General features: G+C 41.9%; 1 protein-coding gene across 1 annotated transcript in view; it reads left to right on the top strand.

Annotated features, from left to right (window-relative positions):
- KIAA0586 (KIAA0586 ortholog) overlaps positions 1 to 23,383 on the top strand; it is a 111,196-nt gene that overhangs the window by 86,496 nt on the left and 1,317 nt on the right. The window contains exon 30 of the mRNA XM_029912090.1: positions 17,661 to 17,726. Within this exon, the coding sequence (XP_029767950.1) occupies positions 17,661 to 17,726 (66 nt within the window). The remainder of the gene's footprint in view (positions 1 to 17,660; positions 17,727 to 23,383) is intronic.

Raw genomic sequence — 23,383 nt, 5'->3', positions numbered from 1 at the left:
TGAATGTTGAATGCACCAAATGATCGCAATAAATTGTTACAAAGACTAGCCAATATGCAAAAACACTTAGGTCTCTTCCCCGCTCCCATTTGTCACATTTCTCAAAACTCTCTGCTCCTGGTAAATTTTCATGTAAGGTAACAATGTAAAGTGAATGTTATCCAGGATATCTTTAAGTTAAGGGAACTGTATAATTCAGACTGCAGCTCTGTCCATTAGCAATTTGTGGTGTTGCCAATAAAATAGTCTGCCAACGCTTCCTTCTCCCTAAAAATATTATAAGAACTGATAGCTAAAGAGCATAGCAGGCATGCGTGAGCTGTTGCTTGTTTCCCGACGTACAAATAGGATTAAATTTTGTAGCAAAGTCTGATCACGCATGCCAGTGTAAAAACTGATTATGCATTTTTTTTCTTTAACAAAATTGGAATTTTGAAAGCAGAATATAAGAAAATTATTTTCATCTCAAACACATATTAGGTCAAAACTGCCTTTTGCTGTACTCATTAACAAGTAGAAAATATTATATTAAGTGGTGAAGAGGGCTTAAACCCTGAAGCTTTGTCCACTACTGTGTTCTGTTACTTATGAATTTTGCCATTTAGAAGAAAATAATTAGGAGTTCATATGGAAAAGCTAATAGACAATAATCTATTGTCACTTAGGGCACTGTTCTGTTTTTGTTTTTTAATCTTTAATCATGGTGTATTGCTTTAAAGCAGCAGCAACTCTTCTGCATAGTTCTGAACAGGCCAGATAGCTACTGAGGATGTTACAAAATAGCTTTCCAGTTCTGTAAAATGCAAATTTTCCAGACTTTGGCTAGGGAAAGGCTCTGGCTCTCCTTTGTGTATGGCATTACTTTGACATCCTATCCATTTTTATTCTTCGACATCAGACAGGCTTGTGGACTAAGTACAAAATAATAAATCATAAACTGTATATAGAAAACAAAATGAATATTGCACAGGTCATATAGAGTCTGTTAAATTTCTGAGTCAAGACCACAAAATCAAGGTAGTTCAGACTTAATGTTAAAAATGTGGTCTGGCCTGGTGACTTCCATCTTAACTCAAGTTGTTACAGAGAGGTAATGATATCAGGGTCTAATATTATCTGATCTTATGTAATGTACATATTACCAGACAAGGTGGAGTTGTCTTTACTTTAAGGGCTGCGTGACAGCTGCTTGGTATTTTTTGACAGATGCTTAATTTCCATTATTTTAAGTTGTGCTTTTATACTCACAAGGCCATAATTGTAGGTCTCTCTGAGTTTGTGCTGTTTATTTGACAGGTCATAATGGCCACTGTGATGTAAAGCATAACTATGGAATTTTTAAATGGGAAGTATTTACTAGTTTGAGTTCTTGTGTAAATACACAATTATGTTGCTTATTCCTGTACTAGGAGTTGGGCCTAGGGATGTACAAACCACAAGGCTACACAACGCACCCTTGTTACTGAAAATGAGGCTTCCTGGGTATCAAGCATGTTCAAGGAGCTTCCTGTGAATTGGGGGCCTTTGATGCCAGAGAGGGTCAGTCTGTGCCACCCTCTTCGCCAGCTGGGCCTGAGGGTGCTGTCATTGCCAGAGGTGTTTCCTGCACCGAGAATGTCTGAAGACATTTCTTTGGAGCCAATGTCTTGCAGCCTGTGGCTCTGCTGGTGCAATCAGGCGTGGGTTCTGAGGAACTCTCAGTTCCTCTTTCCTCCTCTCTTAAACATAAGGCTGGAAGAAGGAGCAGCTCTGAGGTGCTCTTCTCTTCTGGTGGGTGGCTCAGTAGAAATGGCATTCTGAAGGGACCCATATCAAAGTTGTTCAGTTTACACACACAAATGTGTTCTGACTGGCAGGTCTGCAGGCTCACCGTAGGAGCTGAGTGTCAAATAATGATTCTAAAGGCCAGATTTTGCTCTCTGCTACACCTGTGGCAACTTCACTTCTTCATATGGGTTTGTTAGCATTTGGCCCTGCTTTTGGAAATTAGTTAACCGTTATGCTGATAAGATGCATGAGCCAGAATGGAATCCGCTCATTACTCCTTTGCGGTGTTGGCTCTGCGGTGCTGATAGGTGTACCAAGTTACTTTTGTCACTCAAGTGAGCAGATACGAATGTGAATATGTTCAGAGAGAAGTTCAAATAAGTCAGAAGGTGCCATTTTAGTCACTTTTTTGCAAAGTAGAACCACATTTGCAGACTAAACTACCTAACAATTAAAAACTGGGAATGAATTGACAAGACAATTCACTGTTGCATCCTTCATTAACCCAATAGACAGTGAAGCTTCTGTGTTAGGACTCTATTTTTCTTTGTTAAATATTTTGTGAAAAAATGAACTGAGTCGTAACCCACCCAGTGGCCTAGCTGTGGCATTCTGGGCTGTTACATGGGGACCATAAATTCAATTTTTATACCTGGCCTTTTTATTGCATCAGTCTGTGTGGAATGGAAGCACTTGTGGAGCAGAGCAGACTTCTTCTCATCTCTCATCAGTGATCCCTAAGGTAGAGTAGGTAGCAGAGTTGATTTGTTCCTTAAGAGTATACCATTTTGGTCTCAAAGGATAGCTGCTGTGCAGAGCCTTCAGGGTCGATGCTTTAAAATACGCAGTAGGGAAAAATTGTGGGGACCTTTTTAGTCTGAGTCTAGTTTTGCAGCAGGCCTTTACAGGTCTGACTTATTGTGCATTCTCAATAAGTCATTTGTAATCAAAAAACCTTTGCATATGTCACTTTTATATTTCCTGCAATAAAACTGCAAGAGTAATTAAGATTTTGGATTATAATATTTTGCAAGCTTGTTGCTAAAAATAAAGTTTTATGAGTTATGACCTATAGAAATAGCCAGCTTATTTTTATTTTAGAATTATAAATTACTCCCAAACCAGCTTTTTATACCTATCTATCTCATAGAACTGGAAGGGACCCTGAAAGGTCATCGAGTCCAGCCCCCTGCCTTCACTAGCAGACCAAGTACTGATTTTGCCCCAGATCCCTAAGTAGCCCCCTCAAGGATTGAACTCACAACCCTGGGTTTAGCAGGCCAGTGCAGCTGTTACATAGTACCATAATCAGTCTGGGTTCACTTTAGATAAAGTCAAGGAAATCTGCACAAAACTGGAATGCATTTTTATATGAATGTATATACTTCTCTAGCATGTGATTAGTAGATTTTGTCCATTTTTTAAAAAAAGTTTTATTAAAGATTGCCACACTAATATTATGTATTTCAGAGCTAGTCGTGGATCTGCCATGGTTTTCTGAAATGTACAAAGCGGTCTGTGGTCTTAACATTCTGCAGGAAACATAAAAATAATATATTCCTTCATTGTCATATAACTTTTTCCTGTTTAAATAGGTGTTGGAAAGCAGAAGTTCTATAAATGAATTTTACAGAAGACTCTGGAGGAAGAGGGGCCTGTAAACTAGACTGAAATTAATGAATATACGAATTAGAAATCAAAACTTTATGTTTAGTCTGAGGAGAAACAATTCCTTAAGCCATAACCACATGGCTGTTTCTTGTTTGGATCAACTCTGGTTGATGGTTATTGTCTTCTGTTAATTCTCTGGGGCAGTGGCCTGACTTTGTTGAATGAGCCAATTGTTTTCCTTTGTGTTGCCCATCAAGTAAGTCCCCATCTGGTTTGTATCAGACTGTTTTCACAGCCAACAACTGCTGCCTTTTCTATATCCTGACACTTAAGGGCCTCATGCTATCAAAGCATTACTGTGATAGCCTGTCTGGCTGGGTCTATACAGCTGTGCCTTGCAGCTTGAAACTATTACCCAAGTAATGGTAACTTAGAACTTGAACTGGCTCTTATTCCCATTGGTGTCGTGTGTACAGTGAACAGAATACATTTTTGCTGAACTCTGTATTCAACAAAAATTCTTTAAAGCTTTTCTTTAGTTTTTTGTCATGGTCTAGTTTTTATTTTGTAACAGCTTCCTGTATCTGAGAGATCACTGTGTATTCTTTTCAAAAACTAATGTATATGAAATGAGTAATGTTTAGTGATAACATAGCTGTCCTCGATTAATTTTGTTTAAATTCATTTGCTATGGTATACCTTACATTAAAGCCTGATAAGTGAAAATAAAACAAGCAAATGCTTCTTAACTAGGATTTTTCTTTATCAGATTTAGAATAGATTTCCTGTTGAGACAAGGGGCTTTTTTTGCTCAACAAACACAGATCATGTGAACAATGTCATCAACTCTAGCTAGCATTGAATCTACCTCACTTTTAATTTTTTTAAAATTGTCATCTAAAACAACAGAACAGTACAGAATATCGAATTCTGCAATAGTATATTAATTTTGTGTCTTTTAATAAAAGAAGGAAGGATCAGACCCTTTGTACTGTAATTTGTGCAATAAAACTATTCTTTGTGTTACAGAAGCACTCAGAGGCGCCAACCACTATGAGGGCCCTACTGTGCTAAGTGCTGTACAAACACATAGTAAGAGACCGTCCCCACCCCCAAAGAGTTTACAGTCTAAATAAACAAGACAGGCAGGGGGTATGAAAAAGGGAATGGTATTATCTTTGATAGTTCAGCACTGAGGAACACAAAGATTAATTAACTTGCCCAAGGTCACACAGTGAGTCTTTGTCAGAGTCAGGAACTCAACCCAAATCTTCTGAATCCCAGTTCATTGCCCTAAATAAATTCGTTTTTCTCTCACTCACACACTCATGCACACACGCCCATGGTTTGAAAACATCTTCTGGAATCAATTCTCTCCCCTGTATGTACTTATGTATATTCTATATGCCTACCTATGTATGGTTTTAAATCAATTCTCTCCCATATATAAAAATATATATATATATATATATACACACACATACACACTAGACCCTCGCTAGAATGCGCGTCTATATAGCGTGAATTCGCATATAACGCGTTCACAGCCATGGATCCCAAATTTAATTACTTTAATTGCAATTCATTTTAACGCGGCCCCTGCTAGAACGTGGTCCTGTGTTCTAGTGAGGGTCCGGGGTGTGTGTGTGTGTGTGTATGTATATATATATTTGTGTGTGTATCCTCACTTATATATTTATTTCTATTTTTATTTAAATTTACAATGTGAGTTATATAGATACAACTCCTACACATTCAGAAGTGAAGAAACTCCTTAAAGATTACCTGAATCTAAGTTATGAAAAGTGTGTGTGTGTAAATATAAGATATAGAGAAAGAGAGAGGAAGAAAATTGATTCCAGAAGATGTTTTAAAACCTAGTAATGAAAGCACATCTCTATCAATGACATATAATTCTTTTTTTAGTAACAAAATGGAAATGTCTTATTTTGCCTAACTTAAAACTATTCCTTGTTTTATGCCACTTAACAATTTAGGTTGCATGTTGTCTGGTAAGCAGATGACACACGAGTATAACTAAATTAGATCTCAGTTCTCTGATTACTCACTGCGTAAAGTTAAATATAAAATGTTTGCAGGGTCAGGGCCATAGCTGCCATTTTTGTGGATGTTTGCTATATTGTGCAAGTGCTTTTGAATTTTAGGGATATTCCAACTGTAGCTTTCTAGATAATATTTTTGTCTTTGGTCTTTGGTGCTACTACTTGCTGGCATACATGAAATGAGACTGTTGGAGTCAGCATCATTTTAAAGCATTGAAGTTTATATTATATCGCCACCCAATATGCAGGGCTTGAAAAATCCACTCTCACAGTTTTCCTTAGTGAGCTTAAGCCACCAATTTCACCAGAATTTAAGCTTTCATAAAAAAAAAAAGTGCATACCTTTAGCCTTCAAGGACAATATCCCAAATAAGAACAGAGTATACATCAATGCAGTGTTGTCTTCCTGAGTATGTAGCCAGACAGCTTTGCTGCTCACAGTTTTTCACAGAGTAGCTACTGATATTAGCAAGTCTTGTCAGTTTCGCCTCTGCTATTCAGAAATCTGAGAATAGTAGTGAAACTGTCAAGTCATGTCCATTTCACAGTGTTGCCTCTCATAGCAGCGAGAAGACTTGGAGACATGGGCATAGATTTTAGTTGGGGAAATATATGTAAGAGGAAGTTTAAAGGGATACTTCAGTGTAGTAAAAGGTAGAAGAACTCCAGGTGAGATAGTGGTATCAAGTGATGTATTTAAGCAACAGTAACAACAAGGAGTCTAGTGGCACCTTAAAGACTAACAGTTTTATTTGGGCAAAAGCTTTCGTGGGTAAAAATCTCACTTCTTCGGATGCATAGAGTGAAAGTTACAGATGCAGGCATTATATACTGACACATGGAGAGCAGGGAGTTACTTCGGAAGTGGAGAACAGGAGTGGACTACATCCACCCTGATTGAATTGGCCCTGTCAACACTGGTTCTCCATTTGCGAAGTAACTCCCTGCTCTCCATGTGTCAGTATATAATGCCTGCATCTGTAACTTTCACTCTATGCATCCAAAGAAGTGAGGTTTTTTACCCACGAAAGCTTATGCCCAAATAAATCTGTTAGTCTTTAAGGCGCCACCAGACTCCTTGTTGTTTTTGTAGATACAGACTAACACGGCTACCCCCTGATACTTAAGCAACAGTAGATTTATACAGTTTCTAAATTATTAAATTCTATAGCTATTAGTCAATTTTGTACTAATGAGAATTTTTGCTAGTCATTTTCCTCCCTTCTCTTCAGACTGGCTGTGAATATTTTGCAGAGGGGAGTGTTTGCCATTTTCTGGCATACATAGTTTTGCAAAGCTCTCAAATTATACAAGATAAGGATGGCAGATTTGCCAGCAAACCTTTCTGTGCCTCTGGTCCTAGGCTACTGTCTGAGATGCTGTAAAGGCAGGATTACCGCCTGTCTTTCCATTAGGTGATTTCTTCAAATCAAAGCTTTAGGGGATCTTTGGCAATGCAGCAGAAGGAAGCTTACATTGCAAATGCCTGCGCTACAGTTGGCCTATAAATAGATGGTTCACATTTTTCTACCTTTGTTTATTGGTGCTTACTAGTAAAGGCTCCTGCAGTGGGTTTTCAAACCTGATAAACAGAAATATGGAGTCGCCTCTTTAAAATATCCTAGACTTGCTAATTGCAATTTTTTTTTTTTTAAGTTAACTGATCTCTGGTTGGAATGTGCACACACAGAGTTGATGTCTGTGTTGCGCCGTAGTACGTACTATGGGGTGTGAACTGCAAAGTGCACCGAATTGTTGCACTCTGCCCCATGTAGATGCTGCTGGTGCAAATTATAAGATGCTTAGTGATTGTTAACGTAGTTCTCTTTTCAGCAGCAGGACTAAGTTAACACAACCTAGGTACCTTGTAGTTCACACCAGCAGCATCTACACTGGGCAGTTAGAGCACTGCATGCTAGTGCCTGCTGCAGTTCTCACCCTTGCAGTCTGAACTACAGGGCTGTGTAGACAAGCCCACAGGCTTTTAACCACTATGGTCTGCTATCTAACAAATGTTCTTAAAGGCCATCATTTTGGCAAGAGTTCGTCAACTTTAGAATTAGAAGTGTTTGTTCTGGGAATATTTATCAAAGAATATAGCACTCAAATGAAATGAAACTACAGTTCTCAGCAAAATGGTGACCTAATGGGTCTTTTTGTTCAAGATCTAGTTGTTTGCTTTTTTCAGAGAAAAACATTTACTCAGTATTTCAGATAAGTGTACTGTCTTGGAGTAGTGTATGCATTAAAATTATGTAATTACATTGCAAATATGGATATTTTAAAATGGTGAGTATTTGTAGTTGAAATACTTTAATCTGATTCTTGACAAAATATTTCCACATGGAAATTTTTAGAATTTTGGAAGAGTCAACGTAAAGTATTTAAAAACAATACATGGATTATGTGGGTATTCGAGTGTTAAAAATGTTGGTACTCGGTCTCTGGCCATTTACAGAAACTTATGTTAATTAATATACAGAATCTTACTTTTAGTGCATTTGATACACATTTGGATTTTTTTCGGTTTGTTTTACGAAGTTAGTTACGTGTGAAAAGTAACTATTAGACGGCCCCGGTGACTGAAGTTATCTGTCCAAAGAACAGGGCGGCTTGGACAGCTGGAGTGCAAGCTTCCCAGTGCACAAGCCTCCATACTAACCTGGATGTGGATCATATTTAAGGGTCAGTGGGTAGTGTCGTCTCCATGCCCTCAAAATTCTTACCTCCTCTCAGTTGAGACACCTGTTTAGATTTTGTGCATTCATTGTGAAATGGTTCACTTTGTGCTTTGCTTCCAAATTTATTCCTTAAACTTCTTATTGATGCCAGTATTATAATGCTTTCATTGGAACATGAGCCGCCAACAACTTTGAAGCATTAGTGCCTTTCTGCATAAGACTGGTTCTGACTAGAGGATATGTGGCATCCATCAACTGAAAAATTATCCAGTAAAAGAAAGTATTTTTGAATGATTTTTGCCACTTAATTAAGATAACACTTCTAGCACGTTAAACGCCAACCTTCAGAAAAACAATAGGTGAAATCCTGGCCCAGTTTAAGTCAGTGAGAGTTTTGCCATTGACTTTGGTGAGACCACGAGTTCACCCAGTGTCTTTAAATATTATTCAGAGGCTGGCTTATGCTCTATTATGCTCGCTCCCAGAATCTTGCCCTCCTAAATTCATAGGAGAATGTTTGAGTCCTAATGAAAGTGAGGGATTAATAGTGCTGGATGACGCATGACATTTCGTAAGCGGGTGAGTGCATGTTTCCCACGGAGTTCTACACATACATATTCAGTCTTGACCTGCAACACAGTGAACCTGTTTCATAAGCAGATGCTTCCAGTCACAGTGAATTGTGTGGTGGCTTAGTAATATGGACAGTTGTGTGCTAAAGCCAGTGCAGGAGCCACCAAACTACAGATAATTTTCACTACGCAAGCCAGGCTAGATTGAGCAAAAGTTCTTAGAAGGCAAAGGACAACACATTAACCCACTGCACTATATAGCTTTTATTGCGAGAATGCCTTTATTTCTTCAGACACTTCATTGGTGCCAGTTTTTATGTTAAATGTGTGAACTGCAAGAGTCTGAATGCATTTGAAACACTTTGATTTGTCAGTTCAGTTTTAATTAGTCTCCTGATACTCTCAGAAATGAAAAAACAAAAATAAGCAACTGTTAAAGCTTAAAAATATGTTTGACCATGAGATTCTACCTGCTACCTCATTATTAAAATACCAGTGCTCTAACCTCAGGCATTGTCAGGATTTAGATACACTGGACGGAGTATTATTACAATGAATCTGTAAAGACAGGAAGTCTCTCTGGTGCCAGCACTGCTGCTATGTTGTAGTGAATGTGCATGTCTGCATAAGCAGGGATGTGCTGACCAATTTCTATAATACTGGTGTTGAGTGGTAATTCCCACAACTAATAATCTGGATGTATGCATGTTTAATACTTGCTGCTTTCCCCCTAAAGTCTGACATTAAATGTGTGCTTAAGACCCCAAAACAGTATCAGAAGTAGCCATTGGAACTAAACATTACAGATATTTTTATAACATACTTTAATATCAATTTCCCCTTAACCTAACTGTCAAACTTTGTAGAAAATGAGAAAAAGATCTAGGTAGGGGAAATATTTTTTAAAAATTATTTTTGCTGAATTAAAAAAAAATCCAGAGGGACACTAATATTAAGCATCCCTCAAAGTTCATGACAGTAAAGTTTTGCCATTTCTTGACTAACATTTTTCTGATTCTTATAACTCCACAAGCTCTTTATAAAAGTTGTCTGTCTGTAGTGGAGCCAGACAGTTACTGTCCAACTGGCCATGCTCCTCCTGGTTGACACCTGCCTCTTTTAGTGGAACCAGACAGCATAAGTAGTAACTTCACCTGCTATTTTTCATATATTTGAAGTAACTAATATTTTTAGTAGCTCTTTTCAGATATTCGAAGCCAAATTTTTCCTCCCGACAGGTGTGAGCCAAGTCTCCTTTTTTCTGTTTCTTCTGCTTATTTATTGTACATTGAGGTAGCACCTAGTGTCTGAAGCTTCATTAGGACATTTCCTTGTAGTCCCCCCTTCTTTTGCCTCCTGGGAAAATAGCAGAGACAGGAGGGAAACCCCACTCAAAATGAAGAGATGCTCTGTTTGCGAGACCTTGTTCATTTCCACCCACTTCAGGGGACAGATTACACGTTCTTCTACAAGTGCTTGCTCATGTCCATTCCATTGTAGGTGTGTGTGCTCAGCAGTTTTTTTCTCAGTGGTATCCGTTGGGGACCGGCTCTGGCACCCTCTGGAGTGGCACATGTATGCACCAGTATAAGGGGCACCGCCAGCTCCCCCCTCCCTCAGTTCCTTTTTACCACCAGTGACGGTGCTGGAACATCTCCTTGCCTTGGCAAGCTTTCCTTCTCAACTGTGCCTAGTTGAGAATTCCCTTGTATATAGTTCTTGGAAAGTTTGACTAGTGTATTAGTTCCCCTAGTGAATAAGTTAGAAATAGTTAGTTCCTTATGGGACTTAGCCTAGGGATGGGGCATGCCTCCGTCGCTGGGCTTTAAACCTTGCGACCGCTGCAAAAACCTATACCAGTCAGTGATCCCCATCAAAGCCATCTTAAGTGTTTGCGGAGACCCATGTGAGCGACGAGTGTCTCATTTGTAAGAGTTTCAAGCCCCGAACCAAAACAGAGCGGGACATTCGACTAAGAGCGCTATTTATGGAGTTGGCCCTCACACCGGCCCCTGAGCCGGCTAGATCGGACTCCGCTCCAAGCACTGCAGCCTCGGTGCGGAGCGTGCTGCCGGCACTGGCCTCCGACTGGTGCTGATCCCCATTCACGGTACTGGCTAAAAAGCAGAAAAGGGCCAGGAAAGTGTGTTCCCCTACGTCCCGTAAAGGGAAGGAGAGAGCCAGAGGAGAGCAAAGACTCGCACAGGGTAACTTTTCCGCCTCCGGACGGTAGCCAGGATTCAGCACCTGTTGAGCTTTCTTCATGACCCAGCCACCACCCCGGGAAGCGGTAGAGGCACTCAGCACCTGGCAGTGCCGTCCACACCACACCACACTAAGGACATATTGTCCCTTCCGGTGCCGGCCAGTGAGGTGCCCCATTTGAGTGGTAAACCCACTCTGGGACCTCTCCAGCAGTCCCCAGCGGTGCAGCACCGCTCCCCGATGCAGGGAGTGCCCTGCCAGCGCTCACCAGAACAGTGCCACCAGCTCACCTATCAGAGTTCCCGCGTCATTCCCTGGACTCTAGACCGTGTTCCCCAGGATCCGGCGTTGTTCGCTGGCTGTCTGGCGCAGACCTGTGGAGGCGGGCCACCAGTCCCCGGAGTCCCAGCACCAGTCCCTGGAGTGGCGAGATTGATCTCCAAGCTCGCGGCACTGCTCCGGAGAGTCCAGATACTGGTCCCCAGAGTCCCGTCGCTGGTTCACTGATACAGATCCCCACGGGCAAGGCGTCAATTCCCTGTGCCAGAATGTCGATCCTCCTGATCCACGGAACAGCACAGCTCTCAAAGCGCAAGGCGTCAATCGCTGGGGTACCGTCGCTGATCCACCGAACGACGACATGACGCCGGTCATCGGAAGCGCAGCACTGGGAACAGTCTTCCTGGTACATGGAGAACCATGGAGAGAGCCGACAGGATCAGGGTAGACAGGCGGCATCAGCACCATCCTGGTCCCCAAGACATGTCTCTCCCTCAGGCTCAGAGAGTGAGGAGGAAGATCTACTGGCAGGACAGGGCCACCCACCGGTGTCGCTGACATTCCCATCAGGATCACCAGTGCCCACAGGTCGCCAAGGTCAATGGCTGGCTCCCTGGCAGCTATGGAATCCCTGGGGGTTTCCCCAACCATCACAAGATCAGTCTCAGGGGCGTCTGAGAAGCAGTCGGCAACCGTCTCCTGACCACCCCCAGACTCAGAAGTAAAGTCAGACCAAGGTCCTCAGGGTCAGTCAGCCCCAGCTGGGCTCCCCTGGCGGAGGCCACAGTGGTGGCAGACCTGCCATTACCTGCCTCCTCATCCTCTTTGCCTAATGAGGCGATAGCGGGACCTTACCACATGGTCCCCCAGGATGATATAAAAGCCCAGCAGGAGCTTCTTAAGAGGGTGGCTTCGAACCTGGGGTTAGAGTCCGAGGAGTTGGCAGAACGCTCCGACTCCGCAGCCCCCTCCAGGGTGGCATTGCCAGTCCACGAGGGAGTGGTAAAGCTGAGCAAAGCCTTGTGGCAAACTCCCTCCTCCCTGCTCCCCATTTCCAAGAGAGCGGAGAGAAAGTATATCGTCACTGCTAAAGGATTTGAGTACCTATATACACACCCTGCTCTTAGCTCACTGGTGGTATTGGAGGACAATGAGCGTGATAGTCAGGGCCAACTGGGATTGACCCCTAAGAATAAGGAGGCGAAGAGGCTTGATCTCTTTGGCAGAAAAATTTATTTGATGGCCAGCCTCCAGTTAAGAGTGGCCAACCATCAGGCCCTACTTGTCCGCTATGACTTTAACATTTGGCAGTCCATGACCAAGTTTGCAGACTCGCTGCAGAGGAGTCCAGGAAGGAGTTCCTGGCTATTCTGGATGAGGGCAGAGCTGTGGCCAGGGCAGCCCTCCAAGTGGCCTCAGATGTGGCTGACTCCGCGGCCCGGACCATGGCTTCAGCCATTTCCATGAGGCGTGCGTCTTGGCTGTAGTTGTTGGGCCTATCAGTGGAGGTTCAGCAATCCATCCAGGACCTCCCTTTTGACAGCCTGGCGCTGTTCACGGAACAAACAGAGAGCAAGTTACTTGGCCTGAAAGACTTTAGGGCTACCTTGCGCTCGCTGGGCCTCTACACACCAGCTCCTGTGAAAAAGCGGTTCAAACCTCCGCACTCCCACAGGTTCGGGAACCAATCCCGGACAGAGCCCTTCCACAGAAAGGGTAGGAGCTACAAGTGCTGGCAAGGCCAACAGCTGGCACCCTCAGCTCCCTCGAGCTCTGCCCGCAGCCAGCAGGGTAATAAGCAGTATTTTGAGGGTGCACTCAAGCCTGTGTCCTGGATCCAGCACCACTGCTTTTCTCCAACCGTCTGTCTCTCTTCCTCCCTGCCAGGGCTCCTATAACATTGGACCAATGGGTCCTCAGCACAATAGCAGGGGGTACACCCTCCAGTTTATTTCTACTCCTCCATCCGACCCCCCCCCAACCCTCTTCAGGGACCCTTCTCACAAGCATCTGCTCCCTCAGGTGGTGCAGGGCTTTCTGCGAGTGGGAGCTGTGGAGGAAGTCCCTCTGCACTTGAGGGGGAAAGGATTTTACTCATGTTATTTTTTTGATCCCAAAGGCCAAGGAGGGGCTACAGCCCATTCTCGACCTGTGGAGCCTCAACAAGTATCTTAAGAAGTTGAAATTCTGCATCGTCTCCCTGGCCTCCATCATTCCTTCCCTGGATCCAGGAGACTGGTACGCTGCCCTCAACCTGAAAGATGCTTACTTTCACATATCGATCTTTCACAGACACAGAAGGTTCCTATGTTTTGTAGTTGGGACCACCCACTAGCAATTTGCAGTGCTCCCCTTTGGCCTAGTGACAGCACCAAGGGTGTTTACAAAGTGCATGTCGGTGGTGGCGGCCTACCTCAGACGTCGGGGTATCCAGATTTGTCCATACCTCAATGACTGGCTCATTAAGGCCTGTTTCAAGGTACAGGTTCAATGCAGCGTCGAGATGTTGCAAGCCACTTGTCAAGCTCTAGGCCTGTTGATAAATGAACAAAAATCAACATTGGTTCCGGTTCAAAGAATAGTTTATTGGAGCGGTCCTCGACTCTGCCAGAGCCTACGTGCCAGAGGACAGGTTCAGGGCAATGTCAGATCTGATTCCCAAAGTCAGGGCCCACCTGATCACCACTGCCCGGGTGTGCCTCAAATTATTGGGGCACATGGCTGCATGCACGTATGTAGTTCGGCACGCGAGACTCAGACTACGCCCCCTCCAGATGTGGCTGTCGTTGGTCTACTCCCCAGCCAGGTATCACCTGGACAAGCGCCTCACAATCATGCCATAGGTACTTACTTTCCTGCAATGGTGATCTGACCCGGTGCTACTGTTGGAAGGGTGTGCCATTTGTGAGCCCATGGTCTCCCTGATATCGGATGCGTCTTGACCTCAGATGGGGAATGCATCTCAGTACACTGCGAACACTGGGGCTATGGTCACCCATGGGACTTCTGCATCCAACATGCAATCCACGCTAGAACCCTCACACCTTCCCGGTGTCCGGAACATGCTAGTTGTGGTCCCTCCACTCGGATGTTGTCAGGACGCTCTTCCAGAAGTGGGGAAAAACTCCCGGCACCGATGCATGTGGCGAGCACACACACCTACAATGGAATGGACATGAACAACACATTTTGAAGAACATCTTGAAGAACAACAGTTATGAAAGGTAGCTGTCTTTTTCCTTTTGTGTGTGAGGGAAGTTCAAGATGAACTGCACTGACTTTTATTTGATAAGTTCTTTATAAATCATTGGAAGCACTTTTCTGAGACCAACAGAAAGGGGTGAGGTCAAGCCAGATGGGTTACTAGGCAAAGAGTTCAATTCCCTCTACATCCACTACAGAGCAAGGCAACCCACGTTTAAAGGACTAGTGGAGATGTTAGTCACAGAAATGAAATATTTGTATATCAAATTCTCCATTTTCATTTCTAGATGCAATAGTATTATTTGCTTCTGGGGCTACTTTCTGATTGTCCTTCTCTACTGATCTTTTACCCTATATTATTTCTGATTTTGAAGAATGTTTCTTTTTCTTTCTTTGTTGTTCCTTTCAGCATTGTTTGTCATTAGTAGGAACATCAACTGTTTGGGAAAAACCACTGAACCTTGAACTCAGACTTGTTTCAATGAAGGAAGAACTCATTTTTAAATATTTTGCCTTAGAAATTGTTAGCTTGTAAGCTATTGCCTCCCTTTCTGTTACTGACTTGGGATCTGAAACTTTTATCTGTTTACAAATATTTATAGTTTGCATTTCAACTACAGTTTACACCAAAAAATATGAAAGAAAAATGAAAGGAAAACAAAGGGTAGGTTACACCAAGTGAGACTGAAGCTTCCAAGTTTAGGTCAAAACCACTTGTAACTCATGCTTACACAGTGTACTTTGTAGCCCATCCAGTCTGCTTATGGAGGTTTATTAGTTGCTACAGCCTTTGAACTAAGGAGTCTGGGTTCTTTGCTCAACCAGTAGAGACTCATACTTTTAGATCCAGAGGTCACAGGTTCAAATCCCTGCAGATGACTATTTGTGCAAAACAACTGACTGTTTTAACCATAAATTCCTCCCTTTCAATTGTAACTCAGGCCAGGCTCACTAGAAGCTTGGCCCAAGTTTGCTGAAGGACTTCTGGGTTTATAACGAAAGCAGCCAAGTTTTGCACAAGTTTTTCAGTCATGAAAATAGAAGTGTGAGCATTTGCAGAGCAACTTGCCCTAGTTGTGGTGTTTTTATTGTTTGTATTCCAGTAGGAGCTAGAAGTCCCTGTCAAGATTAGAGCCCCTCTCAAATGTGTGCGCGCACACACACACTGAAAAGACAGTCCCTGCCCCAAACAGCATAGGTCTATGGAAGTCCTGGCCTCACCTCCAGCAGTGTGAAGTAATCAGGAAGGAAGAACAGTAGGAATCAGGAAGAGATAATTTGATCCCATTAAATTCTTCATTGTATCACAGATGTCTGATAAATGTATATATTTTTAATGTAAATTCCAAAGCTCTGTGGATATGGGGAAAGCAGTGGACGTGATATACCTTGACTTTAGCAAAGCTTTTGATACGGTGTCCCACAGTATTCTTGCCAGTAAGTTATAGTAGTATGGGCTGGATGAATGGACTGTAAGGTAGATAGAAAGCTGGCTAGATCATTGGGCTCAGTGGGTAGTGATCAATGGCTTGATGTCTAGTTGGCAGCCGGTATCAAGCGGAGTGCCCCAGGGGTCGGTTGTGGGGCCGGTTTTGTTCAACATCTTCATTAATGATCTGGATGATGGGATAGATTGCACCCTCAGCAAGTTCGTGGATCGCACTAAGCTGGAGGGAGAGGTAGATACACTGGCGGGTAGGGATAGGATCCTGAGTGACCTAGACAAATTGGAGGATTGGGTCAAAAGAAATCTGACAAGAGTCCTGCACTTAGGATTGAAGAATCCCATGCACAGCTACAGACAGGGGACCGACTGGCTAAGCGGCAGTTCTGCAGAAAAGGACCTGGGGATTACCTTGGACGAGAAGCTGGATATGAGTCAACAGTGTGCCCTTTTTGCCAAGAAGGCTAATGGCATATTGGGCTGCATTAGCAGGAGCATTGCCAGCAGATCGAGGGAAGTGATTATTTCCCTCTATTCAGCACTGGTGAGGCCACATTTGGAGTATTGCATCCAGTTCTGGGCCCTGGACTACAGAAAGGATGTGGACAAATTGGAGAGAGAGTCCAGCGGAGGGCAATGAAAATGATTAGAGGGCTGGGACATATGACTTATGAGGAGAGGCTGAGGGAAATGGGCTTATTTAGTCTGCAGAAGAGAAGAGTGAGGCGGGATTTGATAGCAGCCTTCAACTACCTGAAGGGGAGTTCAAAAGAGGATGGAGCTAGGCTGTTCTCAGTGGATGACAGATGACAGAACAAGGAGTAATGGTCTCAAGTTGCAGTGGGGGAGGTCTAGATTGGATATTAGGAAAAACTATTTCACTAGGAGGATGGTGAAGCACTGGAATGGGTTACCTCGGGAGGTGGTGGAATCTCCATCCTTCGAGGTTTTTAAGGCCCGGCTTGACAAAGCCCTGGCTGGGATGATTTAGTTGGGGTTGGTCCTGCTTTGAGCAGGGGTTGGACTAGGTGACCTCCTGAGGTCTCTTCCAACCCTAATCTTCTATGATTCTATAATCTAGGTTCCACTCCTGTCATCATTCAGGGGGAATTCCCATCTAAATCAGCAAGAGTTCATCCTGAATAAAGACTGCAAGATTAGGCCCCATAGCTTGCTTTCCTTTTTTTTACATGTGATGTTTATTAAAAAATATTCTTCTCAAACAATGGAGAGTAACTTCATTTGGTATGATGGAATTATTTGAGAAACTGTTGATAACTATTCTGTTTGTGCATTTCATTGTCATTACTGGATGTAGGGATTAAAATATCGTATTCTATATCCTATACTATATAAGTGTAGCATCTTGAGACCATATGATTCATTCTTCTCTTCTACACTATGGTTCCAACTCTATAAGTGATAACATTCCAGGAGCATTGAATTATGTAGTCAGTATATGGAAGTACAGATAGACATACAGCTAAATTGAAAATATTGCTACTTATAATTAGCCACATAAGTGACTAACCACTGTAGGATATGTTCTCTTTTCAATTTTGCATGCAAACTGCTTGGATCAAGATGAGACTGTTTCTCATCTTATAGTTTAGTCCAGCAAATCTGGGATAAGTTTTGATTTTATGGAATAGAATCCTTCTTGTGTTTCCATACTTGGTAACTCTTCACTTCTACCAGATATTGGGGATTGGGGTTGGGGATTGGTCCTGCTTTGAGCAGGGGGCTGGACTAGATGACCTCCTGAGGTCCCTTCCAACCTTGATAGTCTATGATTCTATGATTCTATATTAAAATGAGTGCTTTTACAACACAGATTCCCAGGGAGACATGGATCGGACACATATTGAGCCCAATATGTACCTCACATTGTTACTTAAAGGTAAGAGCCACAGGTGAAGTGTTTTGCTATCTATAGCTATTAAGTCACATTCTTTGAGTTCATTTGGCTTTCTTTTTCTTAACAGTCACTATCCTAAAAGAACCTAACAACATACATGCTCTCTATTCTTGTTAAAGGTCTTTGCAAATATAACCCAGATGTAAAGCTTCGTTGTGCACAAAAACAAACAAACAAAAGGCAAAGAGGATGTGAGGGGAAACCAAAAGCAAAAGGTTTTAAAAAGTTACTTCCTTTTAGGAGGTTTATAACATGTTGAATTAAAGAGCCGCAGGTGTTGTATTCAGAGCACTGGGAATAGCACTTGATAATGCCACATGAGGGATGTTATTTGTTGAGACAGGACAGTGTTTAAACTTTGAAGTCAGTATTAAACAAAGTGAAGCAGCTGGAATCTGGCATACGAAGAAACAAGTCATTCATATGAACTATTGCTATTAAGGGAACAAGAGGTACTGCATTGGAGTTGTTTTTATAGATGCCTGAAAGTTTACTCTAGGACTTAGCTGTTTTACTTTTGCATTAAATTATACATTTGTAAAGCAAGCATCCAAGCTTCGGTGGATGAGTGGTTGGGTGGAAGGTTTTGCAACAAATATGAAGGGAGTGATAGAAATAGTTTTTGTATCTGTATGGTAGTAATTTGTACCCCAGTCCTTCAAACTGTTCCATGAGTCGACCCCTATATATTGCAGGTTGCCACCGGGGTCCACTTTTAGAGATCCACTTGCAGGATTGAGGCCCTGGTTGGGTTTCTCATTTAAGAGAATTCTTGATTTAAAATACCAGTCTTACTAACTGTCCCTGGAAGAACAGCACGGGACTAAAAGGATAAAGCATATGTTTTTATTTGGCTTAAAAAAATCAGATTTGTTTAGTTTTTTCTTTTGCCAAATAGAAAAAAATGATTTAAACATTTTTTTCTTTGTTCCTAATGTTGACATATGGTGTTAGTAACCAAACCTCTCTTCAGTCTGTTTGATTCCTGCTCGAATTGGCACAAGTTCCTGATGCACAGTATGCTGTATACGAAGTGTGTATGTGCAAATACATTTCACACAGAAATTTTTTTATGACCGGCCATGGATTGAAATAGATAATTTTCATGTCCCGTTCAGTTAGATTCTTGAAATTTAGTACTGAACATTAATTTGTTATAGACTGCTGAGTACAAGGAAAAAAACTCCCAAATCTGAAAACTGACCTTTCCGTCACAGGGTCACCAAAATGTTGTCAGTCATTATTACTGAATTTCAGCCAATCAAAGGCTCTTACATGGATGTTATCAGTATCGATTTTCAAAAATTATGTTAATGTATTCTATGAGATGGTGATTGTGACTGGAGAAATGAAGGACACCGGTTCTTCTTATTGGGTTTTAACATGGAAAATGTCTATAAATATGTTTAAGTAGGTGTTTATAAAACTAAATAGAGACTTCCAGATCTTCTAAACAGGCAAAAGCTGCTGAACTTGTGATAAGAATAATGCTTAGTTACCTGATTTACTGTGTTTTTATGGAATAGTGAAATTCTCCATTCAATTTTTATATACTATACTATACTCCACTACGAGTTGCATATTTATGAATGAAGGATGTTTAAGATGAAAGCCTCTATTTATTGATCATAAGCTGTTATCTTCTGATAAAATAATAAAACAAAATGCCACATCATTAAAATAGGAGCTTGCCAAAGGTTTTATGCAGGCACAAATACTGATAACTAGATCCAGCCAAAAGGCAGATATAGCTGTTAGCAAGTGTGTATGTTTGTATGTATTTGCAGATATATAAGCACACAAGCATATGTGCTCTGTGTGTGTGTATTTACATATAGGTGTGGTGTGTGTGTGTGTGTGTGTGTGCGCATGCATATGAGTTGCTTATATAATGTATGCACCAGGCACATTAGAGGTCAGATTTAGAAAGAGTTGACAATAATAAAACACAGACGAGGGTAACTTAATAGTTGTGCCATTAGGCCAACATAGACTTAGAATACCAACAGCTTTGGAAACTTGCAGTCATAAAGCAAGATCTCAAACTTTCCTGAAACAGGATATCCATAAACCTTCATATTTAAAATGTTGAAAGTATAGATAAAACATTTTCTGCACATGTCTAATGTATACAGTAGAAAAGATTTTAAAATTGTCTCGAAAATAAATCATTGTTCTTTACACATGGCACATTTTAAATGGATCTTTAAAAAAATAAATAGAAGATAGTGAAATAGCTGAGAATATTTCTGTGGACCAATTAGAATGTATTATTCTATTGGTTTCTGTATGTACGTTTCGCGTTTTATATCAAACACAAAATTGGACTCTAGTATGTCTGCAAAACATATTACAGCATATGTTAGGAAGAACTTACACTGGTATGGTCTTTCAGCACCCCAGCTTCAAACACTTGGCAGGTTAGATGAAGTTATTGCAAACCCCTGGCATCAGGGAATATTCTTTTTTAACAAACCTGAAAACAGCTGTTGAAACAATGACATCATGGAATAGTGGCATGACTGTGGAAATTATTAACAAAGTCAAGCTTTGAAAGCATCAAACTACATATAATATAGGTAGAGTATACAAAGGTTTGCTTTAGTGTTTATGGATGATTTACAAAGTTTCCTTAGGCATCACACTTTCACATTTTAAGTCCATACTAGCTTAGTTTCTGACCAACTGAACATTCGCACTTTTTTTACTTCCCATTTTTCATAACCAGTTTCTTTTTTTTAAGCAGCCCCTAGTTGCATCAATAACTTCATATATAAAATATATGATGTGTGCAACTTTTTAGCATTTCCAAAAGTGTCCTTTTAAACAGTCTTCAGAAGATGTACAACTTCTTGCATGTACTCATTGTGGGTTAGGTTTGCTTAGGGCTTATGCCAATATAAACCTTGGCAGATGTACTTTGCAGAGGAAAGACAGCAGGGGAATGAGGCTGTTTGTGCAAAGTCTCAGGGTGGGGGTGGGTGTAAAGGGGCATCAGTGCCTGAAGAGTGAATTGGATTGGAAAGGGGGTGTCACCATAGCAGCCAGTGCCTGAAGAGTGAATTGGATTGGAAAGGGGGTGTCACCATAGCAGCCAGGTAACTCGCTGACTTAATGGCAACTCTGAAAAAGGGATAGTGGTATCTCCACCTTACTTCTACAGGGGCCAGCCTTCCTGAGGTGCAAAAAGTTTAGCTGGCAAAGATTGCTCCCTGTATTGGATTTACTGAGTTTGGCCATAAATGTGTTTGACCTCCTTGGAAGTTGGCAGCCACTGTAGACCAAAAAGCACTAGATGAAATTTTATATTCGCAGTGGTTTTTATTCCATCACTGATCAGTTTAATTAGCAATTTAAGTATGTTTTGGCACATTCAAGTGAAAGCAGGGTGTTGCTGTGTTGTCATAATAGATAAGCCTGACAAATATTTTATGTGTGGAATTGAGAGAATGGAGTTCTAATTGCCGAGGCTGTCGGAGAACAAGGGAAGATCACTAATGTACTGTGTCATGTTAGTAGAAAAACAAACTCCGCCAGGGATTTCACTGTCACACTCACCAAAACAAGGATACTTTCAGCTTGCCTCTAGGATGTTTGGTTTTTGTTACTAAACCCTTTATTTTACAAAGTGACATTGAGTTCACAAAATGCTATGTAAGTAATGAAGCTTATGGTAGCTTGACAGTATTGATTGGCTGCAGGAGGGTGGTTCCTCCCTGCCCTAGATTTTAACTTTTGACTAATGACCTGAGGTACTTATGGGAGGCCTTTGTCCACACGTTTAAATCTGTGCTGCAGTTGCTGTAAAGCAGATAGATGTAAATTGAATTTATTCAGTAACTGGTTTCTTCATATACTCTAAAGACTAAATATCTGTTAAAAGAATTTACTTTAGAGGCTCATTCCATAGTATGTTGATCAGATTAATTTGCCACTTGTTTCATTGTTTCCACAATGGTGAGGAGATGATCTTGAACTTCCCATATCCCTTATTTTTAATTTTAAACTAACAGAAAAATAGAGTTCAGAAATAGCTTTTAAAAATTACTACTGTGGGGATTCTCTCTCTCTCTCTCCCCCCCACCCCCCGAAGTCCTGTTTATTTGGGAGAGCTGTAGTATGGACAACAGTTAAATCTGTAATATTATCTGTTTTTCTCACTGATACTGAAAGAGATTAATTTGAGGTCCTGAATTGTGTGCCATTAATTGCCGCCATCTCCCATCCTGAGGAAGATCCCAAACAGTTAGTGGTATGGTGCCAAAGAACAGTGAAAGCTAGAAGATATCTAAGGGCAGAGAGACCATCTTCCAATCATTCAGTATTTTTTTTTTTTGCCTCCTTTCCTGGAAGCATGGAGCCTAGTTAACGTTTTGAATCCAGATCCTCCTTTCCCTCTAGCACCTACTTAATGAGGTTAGACAAGAAGAAGGGTGACTCTGAGAAGAGGGACCAAAACAGGAAGAACCCAGCTAAGAAAGCTTAGACTTAGCATCACATGGTGGCTGTGCACCAATTGTGTGTGCTACGCATCCTGAAAAGAGTCTTGGGGAGCTTGCTCCACGGGATCCTTCCCCAACTCTGCAGGAGGAATGTCTGAGAGAATACTTCATGGGACCCATCACCAATTGTCAGCATCCTTCCCTTTGGAGGGATAATGGCTCTCACTCCCCTTAATCTCTCTGTACCTAGAGTGGGTGGTTTAATTCTGATGCTGTTTTGGAGTCCAGTTCTGCTTCCACTGCATGTTAGCACTCTCATTGTAGACTGGTTCGTGGCTCCACCTTCTGCTGCCCCGTCCTGTTTTCTTCCCACAGCTCAATGTAAGTAGCACCCTTACCTTTTGCCTACACTTTCTTCCCTCCCATCCTCTGGTGTCTGGGCGCAGGTATTTTCTCCCTCTCCAGCTTTTCAGCACTGCAGCGGCTTTCCCTGCTGCTCAGCACAAAGTGCAGCTATACACTCTTAGGGGCTTGCTTCCCATAGTGGTCTCCCACTGCTGTACTACGGCCGCTGGCGCAGTGCCAGCTTGACTGCTGCCTGGGATTTCACTCTGCCGAGGGTATTGATACCTCCTGGGGTCAGAGGGTTGAGATCACGACAGAGGAAAACTCAAGCTGTTGCTTCACACTTGAATCCCACCCTACCAGGTAGACATAGATAGTGGAGGCACACTCAGCTGGTAGAGTTCCCCAAGCCTTCTTTTACCTAAGCCACCTCCTGTCAGACTGCTTGTTACATCTACTTTTTGGCTGGAACCTTCCACTGGATGGAAGAAAAGAGGGATGAATGACAAGAGGCTAACGTAGGGCTTGTTCATCCACTCAGGGAAGGGGATGCTGGAAGGATGATTTCCCTACAAGGGCAGAGTTAAGGCAGTGTTTGGTCTGTAATGTAGGGTATTTGAGATAGTGATAGAGTGTATCCCTGTGGGAGAAGAAGTAGAGTGTATCTACTGTTAGTTATTTTAACTTTTCGTTTCCTTGCTTTTTAAAATTTTTGTCAGATATGCTGGGTGTCGCAACTTTAACTGTTTCATAAGTCTTTTGGCATGTGACTATATAAGAAGATACAGATTTTTATATTTTACTTACACACACACACACACACACACACACACACACACACACACACACACA

This window comes from Terrapene carolina, unplaced genomic scaffold (assembly GCF_002925995.2).
Source record: "Terrapene carolina triunguis isolate 2854851 unplaced genomic scaffold, T_m_triunguis-2.0 Scaffold189, whole genome shotgun sequence".
Classification (NCBI taxonomy): domain Eukaryota; kingdom Metazoa; phylum Chordata; order Testudines; family Emydidae; genus Terrapene; species Terrapene triunguis.
The sequence above is the reverse complement of the archived record's forward strand: the minus strand, read 5'-3'. Positions and strand labels throughout refer to the sequence as shown.